At 33.5% G+C, this 12,479-nt stretch overlaps 1 protein-coding gene and 1 long non-coding RNA gene across 5 annotated transcripts; one reads left to right on the top strand and one right to left on the bottom strand.

Moving 5' to 3' along the window:
- Positions 1-193: 193 nt before the first annotated feature.
- LOC114302615 (uncharacterized) lies at positions 194-11,516 on the top strand. Of its 2 annotated transcripts, XM_082893972.1 has the most exons (4): positions 194-1,018; positions 1,615-1,686; positions 3,549-3,688; positions 11,161-11,516. In XM_082893972.1, the coding sequence occupies exons 1-3, from the start codon at positions 706-708 to the stop codon at positions 3,563-3,565; spliced, it is 402 nt and encodes a 133-aa protein (XP_082750098.1). In that variant the 5' UTR covers positions 194-705; the 3' UTR covers positions 3,566-3,688; positions 11,161-11,516. The 2 variants fall into 2 exon arrangements, 1 of the variants encoding a protein (XP_082750098.1); XR_014343935.1 differs by lacking the exons at positions 3,549-3,688; positions 11,161-11,516 and adding an exon at positions 2,383-2,922 and having other exon boundaries at positions 198-1,018.
- On the bottom strand, positions 5,396-10,740 carry LOC114302616 (uncharacterized). 3 transcript variants are annotated; one of them, XR_014343936.1, is made up of 5 exons: positions 10,495-10,740; positions 9,792-9,865; positions 9,540-9,721; positions 8,119-8,673; positions 5,396-5,772 (listed from the first exon to the last, which is right to left on the bottom strand). It is a non-coding gene; the product is annotated as an uncharacterized LOC114302616 (long non-coding RNA). The 3 variants fall into 3 exon arrangements; XR_014343937.1 differs by having other exon boundaries at positions 8,591-8,673; positions 10,495-10,738; XR_003643470.2 differs by having other exon boundaries at positions 5,396-8,673; positions 10,495-10,736.
- Positions 11,517-12,479: the final 963 nt, after the last annotated feature.

Below are 12,479 nucleotides of genomic sequence, written 5' to 3'. Positions count from 1 at the left end.
AAATATATATAAATATATATATATATATATAATTATGTAAAAAATATGATACAAATTACATTTTTTTTTTTTCTAAACATATCAAGGTGGGTGAAGTTCACCCTTTAATTTTATATAAAAAATTTCAATTTTTAATAACATTAGTCATATATAAAATATGACAAAAATTCCACCGTGTGATGCAGCCTGCCACAAAATCACGCAAATTTTTATAAATTTACATAAGTGATCTCACAAAAATTTATAAATTAAACATAAATTCGAATAAGTTTTACATTTTCACGTACTTATGCGAATTTATATTCAACTTATTATTTTTATGAAAAAATTTATATAAACACATAAAAATTACATAATTTTAAGATAAAACTACATACCTTGGTTATTGCACATTGAAACATTTCTGGTGTTGTTAACTAAAATCATTGGTAAACAAAATTTAGTATAATTGTTCAATTTTTATTTATACAACTCAATTTCATAAAAACAGATATGAAACTAGTCTATGCCGAAGTTCTAATAGATGCGTGTGCACTCCTTGACCAAATTCATATATAAATATCACCAAAGGATCAATCAACTCATCCAAACATCCATATCTGACTCATTGATTCTTCCTATCCTCTCTCTCTCTCTCCCTCTTCAAGATCTCTCTCAATCATTAATCCACAAAACTCCATTTCTAAATCCACCACCATCATCATCATGTACTCGTCAAACCCAACTGATTATCAGAAATACACAGCGTCACCATCACCACAACAATCAGCCCCACCGCCATACAGCCATCCAGCGAATGGCATCCCAGTTAGCTCCACCAACCAATTCTACCATGAGATGCCCCACCACCAACCACCCTCAGCGCCGTCGCTGTACGGCCAACCCCAAAGTGGAGTCCCAGTTAGCTCGGGCAACCAATACTACCCTGAAAAGCCCCAACCAGCAATCCAGGCTCTGCCTAAATCACAAGTACCATGGTCCACTGGCCTTTGCGACTGCTTCGACGATGTCCCTAACTGTAAGTTCCATCGTTTTTCTGACCTGGCTATTTTTTAAGATTAGAGGTGGTTTAACAACCACCTAAATAAGTCACTTATTTATTTATTTGTTATAAATTGTCACCAAGGTTCTAAATCGCTATATCGAGTAACGTAACGGTATTGATCGCAGTGTATCGGTATCGGTATTGGTAGTATCGATCGGTACATATCGGGAATCAAGTATTGCGGCGATGAATTTTAAAAATCATTTCACAGATTGTTCAACTTTTTCTTTCCTGTACCGATCCGAATCGGTGAGTATCGGCCCGTTACAACTTGTGTAACGGTTACAGACCGATACGTATCGGGACTCGGTTGATACTTCAGCAATTTTAAATCTCAGCGGTATATCGACCTGTATCCGTCGCGGTACCTTATTTTTCCGATGCGTATCGACCGATACGTAGCGTATCAGCCGGTATTTAGAACTATGATTGTCACATTAATTTTTTAATTTTTTACATATATATATATGTATAAAAAGTTACCAAATAAGTTGTACGCAATCCACTCGCTCAGTGCAGATGTTTTCACGTGTCTTTGTTTTGTTACATTTTTACTTGGTTTTTTGCAGGTTGCATAACTTGCTGGTGTCCTTGCATCACTTTCGAACGGATTGCTGAGATTGTAGACAAAGGATCAACATGTAAGTACTAATAAGGACCTGTTAAATTTTAGTTTTTCTTATGAAGTGAAATAGTTAATATATTTGCGAATTGTCTTCTTAATTGTATTTAAAAATAAAATAAAATAAAATAAAATTGTAAGCACTCTGCTAAAATAGGGATACTTATATGATCAGATCACATATCCCATGACATCTATAATTTCAAGGATTGATTTTTTTTTTCTAACTGTCAATATTTAATAAACTAGATTTCGGCAGGAATGCTCCTTTATTTTAATCATACAAAATGAACTATTCATATCAATATAGATCCATCCGCACCCTCAAAAAAAAATTATTTTACCCATAATTAAAAAAATTTAATTTTTGAAAATTACCCCACTAAAGTTTTTAAAGAACTACTTTTAGCAACGGTTTTAAAAATTATTTTTGAAATCACTGCATTACTCTATTCGTATATACTTAACATTTATTTTAAAGATTTTTTTAGTTATTATTATGAAAAATAGTACATTCCAAAAATTTTGTTAAAATTTTTATTAAATGTCTGAAGTAAGTGTGGAACTCACAGAGTCGTACATTATTGATGAAAATTTTATTAAAATTTTTAAATCTTTAGCACTACGCTATTACTATTTAGTACATTTACAATAGACGTGTGCGATTGGAAATTATAATAAGATGTGTTTGGTGGGGATGTTTTTTTGGGTGCAGCATGTGGGGCAAGTGGGGCTCTATACACATTAATATCAATTGTGGTGGGGTGTCCATGCTTCTACTCTTGCTTCTATCCACTACAAGAAAAATCATTTTTGGCGACTAAATTTTTAGTCGCCAAAAGTCTGCTTTTAGTCGCCGAAAGTCGAGTTTTTACTTTCAGCAACTAATTTTTTTAGTCGCCCCTTTTGTCGCGCATACGCGGTCGCGATAGGTATCGGCGACTAAACTTTTTTTAGTCGGCAAAAAAGAGCTCTTTAGCGACCAACTATTTAGTCGCCATTGGTGCATTACACTTTTTAAAAGCATACATTTAGCGACTAATATTTTAGTCGCCAATAGTCCATGAATCGCCGACTAAACTATTTTGTCGCCCAAAATAACACTTTTGGCAACTAAAAGTTTAGTCGCCAAAAGTTCTTCCGTAAAAACAAAAAAAAAAAAACAAATTCTTTGGTTTTTCTGAGATTCGAACCGTGAACCATTCCAACTGCCAAACACCTTTACCAACATACTCCCTCCACTATGCCACTTGAACATCACATGACTATATATGCAATATATATTATTTATATACTATTTTGACCGGTATTCATACAAAAGCATATATGTAAATATAATTATTTTTATTGAATATAATTTATGTAAAAAATAAATTATTTATTATAAAAAAATGTAGGCCACTTTTGGCGACTAAAACAATTATTTAGTCGCCAATTCTATGATTTTTGGGTTACTAATTAATTTGTTGTCGCTAAAAAAATATGTTTAAATAAAAAATAGCACTTTTGGCGACTAAATCTATTTTTAGTCGCCAAAAACGTCCCGTTTTGGCTACTGAATTGAAATTTAGTCGCCAATTCACTGTTTTTAGCTACTAATTTTTTTTTTGTAGCCAAAAACCTTCATTTTCAGCGACTAATCTTTTTTTAGTCGCCAAAAACCGTCGCTTTTGGCTACCAAACAACCTTTAGTCGGTAAAACTGCTACATTCGGCGACCAACAAACAGTTTAGTCGCTAAAACCCTGGTATTCGGCGACTAATTCATTTTAGTCGGCAAAAGGCTTCATTTTTGGCGACTACATCCAGTTTAGTCGCCATTTGGTCAACTTTCAGCGACGAAATTCTTAATTTTAGTCGCCATTTGTGCTTTTTCTTGTAGTGATCGTTCAAAGATGAGGCAACAATACTTATTGCATGAAAGCCCTTGTGGTGATTGCTTGGTTCATTGCTGTTGCGAGTCCTGCGCCTTGTGTCAAGAGTACCGCGAGCTCAAAAACCGTCGTTTCGACATGGCCATAGGTATTTTTTTCTCTCCTTTCTCTCTCTCTCTCTAAATATAAAAACACATATATAAATATTATTTAATATCAAATTTATACTATTATTTTGTTTCAACGTTCATGTTTATTTGTCAATAAAAGTAATAAATAAGACTTCCCATCATAGGTGAGAAATCACCATCACATAAAATATAAAATTTTTGATAAAATATGTCAATGATATATAATATTCTTATATATTTATACACAATATTAATAATAGAATTAGGACTTTTGTCAAATGAAGGTCAAGTCTTATTAAAACTACACCCATAAAAAATTGAGAGAAGAGAATCAAAACTTAAAATTAAAAATAAAATAAAATATTTAGACGTAGCAAATTAGTATTGTCCAAACACTTTGTGGAGCCACAAAAATAAAATAAAATAAAAATATTAATAAATTATAAATAAATTCTGAAGTCAATGGGCCAACAGCCCCCACTTGGCCGGCCAGAGTGCACAATCATATAGCTAACTATATTTATCACTTTAGGACATGCACATAATCTAGTTTTGGGTTGAATACTTTTTGATATTATCAGCCCTTCAAATTACATTTCATATCCACATTTTTAATGCTCCTGAATTAGGATAGAATTAGTGTAATCATTTCTTATTCAGTCGTTCTACTGACCACAAAAAGTAATTTGTAAATTTATCACCAAAGTAGAAGTTTCAATATGACTCGCCGCATAATTTTAACAAAAAAACAAAAGCTACGACTTCTTCATACTTTTTATTATGTCTAATTTTTTTTTCCTATTTTATATTTGTTTGAAATTACTTAGATATTGACTATATAATGTAATGATTGATTTGATAATATTTTAACTCCTTAATATGGACTCTCTTAATCCCCAATTTTGTATTCCACCTCCTTCAAGAAACTCAATAAGCCCCCCATATGGAGGTTATACCGTTTGGGCAAATAATCAGTCCAATTGACTAATTTTGTATCCAAACATGAGATTGGAGATTAGCCAAGATATATAATACAATTTCATAACCTACTTACCCAAACAATACTACAATAAAAAAGGTCTTTGGTGACAGATTGATTTTATCTCCAAACATCAAATTTTCGTCACTAAAGTGATCTGCGACGAAAAAACTTTGTCACCGCGTTCATGGTCTATACGTCGTCGCTGAAAGTACCTGGTGACGAAAAACAGTTTCGTCGCCTATTTTTTATTTTTAGCGACGAAATGTTTCGTCGCTAAAACTTGAATTTTTCGTCCTCTATAACATCAATTTCGTCGCCAAAACTAAATAATATTTTATTTTAATTGTTTTTCACGACGAAATATTTCATCACCAAATAGATTTTAGTGACGAAAGTTTTCCTCACCAATGATATGGATTAAGGTGACAAAAAAGTCCGTCACTAAAATGAGCGAAAAGAAAATTCTTCAATGACAAAAATATTTTGTCACCAAATATTTCAATTTAGCAACGAAATATTCAGCAAATGTGACGAAATTATTTGTTTCGTATTATATAATTAGTGACAAAATTATTCGTCATGTTTTTGAAAACTAATAGCGACATTTTTTATTTCGTCACTAATAAAAATTAAAAATTTTGAAAATGGGGATACTATTTTCTTTCGAAATTTTTTCTTTTCAGTAACAATTCCCTGCGCATTTCAGTAACCTGTTCAATAAAATATATATTACAAATGAATATAAAAATCTGTTCATTTTCATAAACATCACAATCGAATTTCAGCACTATCCACAAAAATATAATATGAACTGCATGTGGATTATAAACATGTCTCCTAATATCCACAAATAACGTCTACTAATATCTACAAAAATACCATATCAACCGCATGTGGATTACCAAACACATCTCCTAATATCCAACAACAAAACTTGTCTACTAATATCAACGAAAATAAAATATCAAGGGCGAATTACCCAACATGCCCTATAATACCAACAAAAATATAAAATTTACAATGCAAGCAAAATACATGTAAGGTAATATGAACAAAAACACAAAATGAGCTACCATCTGCCCTCCAAATTACCAAACATGTCCATATCAAATCTTGAATCTGCAAAAAAATGAAACACAAAAAAAAAAAAAAAAAATACAAATTAGACAATTATTATCTTATCTTTAAAAATATACAATTTAACATGCATTTTTCGAATTAGTTTTCAAATCGAGAACCCGGTGCAAGTTTCGTAAGTTTCCACAACTTACATTAGTCCCTCCCAACGTGTTTGAGGTGTTCCCCCGGCCGTCCCGTGGCTGTTGCACGATTTTGGCTCCTGAAGGTCTATTTTCAAGCTTAAATGTGAAAAAGTGTAATTTTGGACACAATTTTCAAACCTAGAGTCCCGTGCTAGTTCCGTAAGTTTTCACAAATCACATTGGTCCCTCCCGAGGTGTTTGAGGTGTTTCCCGGGTCGTCTCGTGGCTATTGCACGATTTTGGCCTCCAATGGCCTATATTCAAGCTTAAGTGTGAAAAAGTACATTTTTTGATTTAGTTTTCAAATCGGGAATCCTGTGCTAGTTCCGTAAGTTTTCACAACTCACATTGGTCCCTCCCGAAGTGTTTGAGGTGTTTCCGAGGACATCTCATGGCTGTTGCACGATTTTGGCCTCCGATAGACTATTTTCAAGCTTAAGTGCGAAAAAGTACATTTTTGGACTTAGTTTTCAAATCAGGGGTCCCGTGCTAGTTCTATAAGTTTTCAAAACTCACATTGGTCCCTTCCGAGGTGTTTGAGGTGTTTCTCGGGCCGTCTCGTGGTTGTAGCACGATTTTGGCCTCCGATGGCCTATTTTCAAGCTTAAGTGTGAAAAAGTACATTTTTTAACTTAGTTTTCAAATCGGGAGTCCCGTGCTAGTTCCGTAAGTTTTCACAACTCACATTGGTCCCTCTCAAGGAGTTTGAGGGTTTCCTGGGCCGTCTCGTGGCTGTTGCACGATTTTGGCCTCCAATGGCCTATTTTGAAGCTTAAGTTTGAAAAAGTTCATTTTTCGACTTAGTTTTCAAACTGAGAGTCCCGTGCTAGTTCTGTAAGTTTTCACAACTCACATTGGTCCCTCCCGAGGTGTTTAAGGTGTTCCCCGGGCCGTCTCGTGGCTCTTGCACGATTTTGGCCTCCGATGGCCTATTTTGAAACTTAAGTGTGAAAAAGTATATTTTTGGACTTAGTTTTCAAACCGGGAGTCCCGTGCTAGTTCTGTTAGTTTCCAAAACTCACATTGGTCCATTCTGAGGTGTTTCAGGTGTTTCCCAGGCCATCTCGTACCTGTTGCACGATTTTAGCCTCTGATGGCCTATTTTCAAGCTTAAGTGTGAAAAAGTACATTTTTAGACTTAGTTTTCAAATCGGGAGTCACGTGCTAGTTCTGTAAGTTTTCAGAACTCACATTGGTCCCTCCCGAGGTGTTTGAGGTGTTTTCCATGTTGTCTCATGGCTGTTATACAATTTTGGCCTCCGATGGACTATTTTCAAGCTTAAGTGTGAAAAAATGCATTTTTGAAAAGAACTATGTTTAGAAATAGTTTACTTATTAATCAGTTTTAGCCAAAGTAATGACATACAAGGAAAAACTACATAATAAATGGATAAAACAGAACTGGCAAAATATTGAGCACAATGTATGTAGTGTCTCAGTCGAAGAGTCAAAATGTAAAAAACAATAGAAGGCATAGAATATAAAGAAGTTTGTATCGATATAAGAACAAAACATTTTTTTTTTTCAGGTTGATCTTTCTAGGGCTTTTCAGAATTAGGCATCTTAGTATCTTAAGACCAAAAAAAAAAAAAACTGAATATAAATTTCTCCTTTCCCACTAGCTATGTGGCCAAGGGCAAGGAGTTTTTGTATTGAGTTGTGTCCAAAATTAAACCTATAATCAGGTTACTACTACACATTTGATCAATGTCTTACCTGGCAGTACTGAGCCAACAACCATTGCTCAATTTTCATTTTCAAGCATTTAAAGAACTCTACAACTTCTAAAAACTGGAGTGCATGCTTTAGCTAAACATTTATTTAGTGCACATGCATAACAATTTTTTTTTCATTTTCCATATATATATTTGGATTCTTGAGACATTTGTTACACCATACATAAATCAAAGAAACAGACTACTGGATGCCAAATGCAAAACTTAGGGTCAATCTAGTTACAATGAGATATTTACCAGCCATTTCAATTTGTTGGGTTCACAAAAGGTCCTAAACAGTTTTTAAAAGTCAAGTAATACACTACCATATTTTCCTTGTGCCTTTCTACTATTTAGTACAATAAATGTTATAGATTTTTAGAATCCCCAAGCACCATATTGCATAAAACTATGTGCAAGTTTAAGTATTAGGTGCACATGAGAGGAGATAAAGGCAGCATCATCCAATATAAAAGAAAACCACTTACAGTTACAGACTGTTAGATTGCCCACATACATATACACTATGACATGCTGATCTACTTCTGTAGACTGCCCACATACATATACACTATGACATGCTGATCCATGATTACTAGTGATGTGCAAGTTTGATGGAATCAGCCACAGACAAGGCAAGAAACTTTAGCACACTATACCTGCATTCAAAATTCAAATAATATATCCTTTTTTTTCTCATCACTTCTAATCTCCAAACATGCTCACTTGCACCAAAGATCCTAGCACAAAAAAGCAAAAACTACGTTCTACTAGTTGCACATTTCAACAAAAATATATACTACTCACTGCACCTATAGAATAGAAACCATTGGGAATTGGTTCATAAAGCGTTACAGTGACCCACAGAATCTGTGAAGCTCTGTTTAATGCCAAACCCTCAACCTTATGCTCTTGGCCTGGAGAAAGTGTTATAGTGCAATTATTTTTTCCACTCCTTACCCCATAAATGACAATTGATCCTACGAGAAATTCCTTCAATAAAATGTTTCCTTTTTGTTTTCTTGGCCTGGAGATCATACAGCCTGCAAATTTGGACATCATGCTTGTTATGATAAAAAAATCAAATGTACTAATTCAAATAAATTTGAAATAAAGACCCAAAGGTAGTTTCGATGCCAATTTACTCATGTAGAGAAATAATTTATGTCTCGCTATCATGTAGAGAGATCAAAGTGTTTTTCTCTAGCAACCCAACCTCACCACCAACCACCATTTACCTTTATTTTCTTCTCTCATAACACTGTTTGTAATCATACTAATATCTTAATTGCTAAAAGATTTTTTAAAAAAAAATTAAATTAAAATGCTTCAATCAATTGATAAGAATTTTCTTCAAGAACCATCGTGGAACTAAAACTACCATTTAGGCCTCATTTGGGAACCCTTCTTTTTAGCCAAAAAGTCAAAAAGTTACTAAATTAGCCAAAAAGCCAACAACTCATACCAAAAAATCAAAGATTCTCTTTTCTCTCTACTTTTTGCACATCTTTTCGTAAAAAGCCAATAAGTCATCCCAAACATACTAGTTTTTTTTAGCCCATATTTTAGCCAAATAGCCAAAAAGTTACTAAATTAGCCTGTTCCCAAAAATGGCCTTACTAATAGCTTAGGCTTTTGGGAAAATTAGGAACTTAACACTAATATACCTGGACAAACAAGGAAAACCAAGGAAGAAGAAAAAAATTGCAACCAAATACAACAATTTGATATACACCAAGGATATAATTGTAAAAATTATGAAAAACTAATTTACATTGAAGCCTAAGGCAATGCCCATGCAATTTAATCAAAAGAATTGACTATTTATTGAAAACACTAGAATTAGGAAGAGCATAAGGTAATGAATCATTAAAGTTTTCAAAAAATAAGAGCATCCCAACAAATATACCTGATGATTTATAACATTAGCAGATAGCCTTTGAATTTCACGCTCTTCATGATCTGCAAACAGTTTTGCCTTTGTTGCAGCAGCAGCAAGACTAGCTTTGGCAGCAGATCTCACCTTTTCAGCAGTTAATGGAGCAGCCTCACCATTCTAATTCCATTGGCCATGTACTTCCAAGTTATCTTCTGAAAATTTTAATTTACACGAATCGTTAGGGAAGATAAATTAGATCAATAAGCAAAATTAGCATTCTACCTTTTTGTTGACTTGAGTTTGTATTTTCTCCATGAGAACTGCCTTCACTATTGCGCATACTCTCCATATTCATCCTTCATAGGTCAAACAAGAAGCTTTTAAGTTTATTTTCAACATACATCACATAAATACCACATTTCCAATCTAAAGCTTTGACAAAGTTTCTAATGAGCTATAGAAATTAAATGTTCCTCTATACTTCCAAATCATTATAAAAATTTTCTCCCAAAAACTAGAAGCACAAAACACTCTTGAATGATAGCTTAAGGATTTGCAAAACAATCAATTTACCATTTCCTTTTGTCAATTTACAATCAATTTACCATTTTTTTCAAGAACAATCAATTTACCATTTTCCTTTTGTTAATTTACCATTATAACTGCCATTTGAAAACAAAAAATATCGAAATCTCAGCTGTATTTCAAATTTCAACTGAATTTTGTTTAATTGTGAAGTCTCATTAACAAAGATGTAGTGGTGCATTGGCAGTGAAAAGACATGGGTAGTGTCTACATGGGTAAAACTCCAAATTCAAAGAAAGAGAAATCAAAGAAAAGAGGGAATAAAACCCCAAATTCAAACCTTGATAAACAATCAAATCATTATAGACAATCAAACCATTATCCATTTTAAACCCAGATAAACAATCAAACCATTATACACTTGAAGCATAGAGAGAAAGACAGAGAGGGAGAGAGGTACCGGAGGGGGTTTGAAGAAGTTGATGATGATGACAGTGGTTGTGGTGGTGGTGAAGCCAATCGAAGCACAGTGGGAGGGTTGCGACTTGAAGCCACTAAGGAGCCAACTCGGTGAGCTAACCGAAGCATGGTTTCGCCAAAACACTGAATCGGGAATGAAATCTTACCTTGCGAGCAGCGAGTTGGAGGGGTTACAACCTGAAGCAGAGAGGGGGAGAGAGAGAGAGAAAAAGCGCGAGAGAGATGAATTGGGAAGACAAAACGGCATCGTTTTGTCTCTTAAATTATAGGTGACGATATTATATTTGTCTCTAAAAAATTTTACAATGGTGACGAAACTTTTTGTTTCTAATATGGCACCCAAATTTTTCGCCAAAATTTCCAAGAGTGGGAATTTTTTTTGCGACGAAAAATAAAATTTAGAGATGAAAAAAAATTTCGTCATCTATTATTTTATTTATTTTAAGCATTTGGTGACGAAATTTTGTTCTTGTCTCTAAAAATAATACAATTGGAGATGAAATCTTATTTTCATCACTAAAACATATATTTGGAGACAAAATATTTTTTCGTCATGCGTTTTCGTCACCATAGACCTTTTTTGTTGTAGTGCAAACAGCCTTTATGCATTCTTATTGATGATAGTTTGTTATTGTAAATTGTTTAGGATGGCATGGCAATGTGGAGAAACAGAATCGTGAAATTGGTGTGGCACCAGTGGTTGAAGGAGGAATGAGCAGATGAAGAGCTATGCTACAAGCAAAATTTTTAAAGGCGAATGCGTACCTCGAGGCGTTTTATCCTTATGAGGCAAGACGTAAGCCTCAGGGCGTTGAGGCGTAAGCATTTCAAATTTTAAATTTTAATATTTAGCGAATAAATTAAATATTTTAAAATAGTAAAAAAATAAAAACAAAATTAAATATAAAAGTGTAAATACTTTTCGCTTTAATGCGTTGAATATTTTACTGCATAGAAGGAAGTTTTCCTTCACTGAAAGTGAAATTGATATTCTTAACTTCAGTGATTGAGTTTCTCACTTGACCATTAATTGTATTTTTTCTTGATTGATCATTTACTTAATTTTTCTTGTAAAATATAGTTGCAAAAAGGGATTCTTTTTATTTTTTTATATTTAAACAATCCAATAGACTAAGTTTAACAAAAGCCCAAGGCAACCTTTGCATGTGCATACTCCTCACGTGTTTATACGCAAAAAGCGTACAAAGTGCACCTAAGGCGCATGTCTCAAACTATGATGCGCAAGCCTTTGGGGAGTAATGCTTAAAAATCAAAGTCTTGATGCATTTTACCTTAGCCTCAAGGCGAGGCGAGTATCGAGGCGAGCCTCAGAAAAGCCTTTTAAAACTCTGGCTACAAGTATAGAAATTATTCATAGAATGAGTCACATACAAGATGCAAGAGGATGAGATTTACGGATAAATCTCATATATGAGACCCATTCTCTTATATCTTGTATGTTTATCACTTTATCAATAATTTCTATAGAAATAATTTTTTTTTTTTGGTGAGTATACAAATAGTTTTACTTGCACATAAAAGAGAGAATAAATCAATCTTGGATTGTTGAGCTGTGTCAAGCTGTGAATTATTAAAAGTATAGACCTATCCACACTTTTTGTTTGTTTACTCTGTAATGTGTTGGATTGTTGTTATAGTTACGTTGTAACTAAAAAATACTTAATGTTTGTTTTAAGTTTCATGACACAGCATGTCCCGCTAAAAATAGCGATGATTGGATTGTTGTTAGAGTTACATTGTGACTAATAAATAATTAATGTTTCTTCTAAGCTTCATGACGCGGCATGTCCCGCTAAAAATAGCGATGATGTTGATGCTTTATTTTGGAAATTACACTGAACAGTGTGTTTGGATTGAATAATTCAAATATAAAATAATGTACCGTTTTGGTTCAATTATTATAATTTGGAATAACTAATATGAGAGATTTTATCTCACATAGTA

This window comes from Camellia sinensis, chromosome 11, assembly GCF_055761805.1.
Source record: "Camellia sinensis isolate YWXY chromosome 11, ASM5576180v1, whole genome shotgun sequence".
In the NCBI taxonomy this organism is placed as follows: Eukaryota; Viridiplantae; Streptophyta; class Magnoliopsida; order Ericales; family Theaceae; genus Camellia; species Camellia sinensis.
This window is presented reverse-complemented; position numbering and strand designations above follow the sequence as displayed.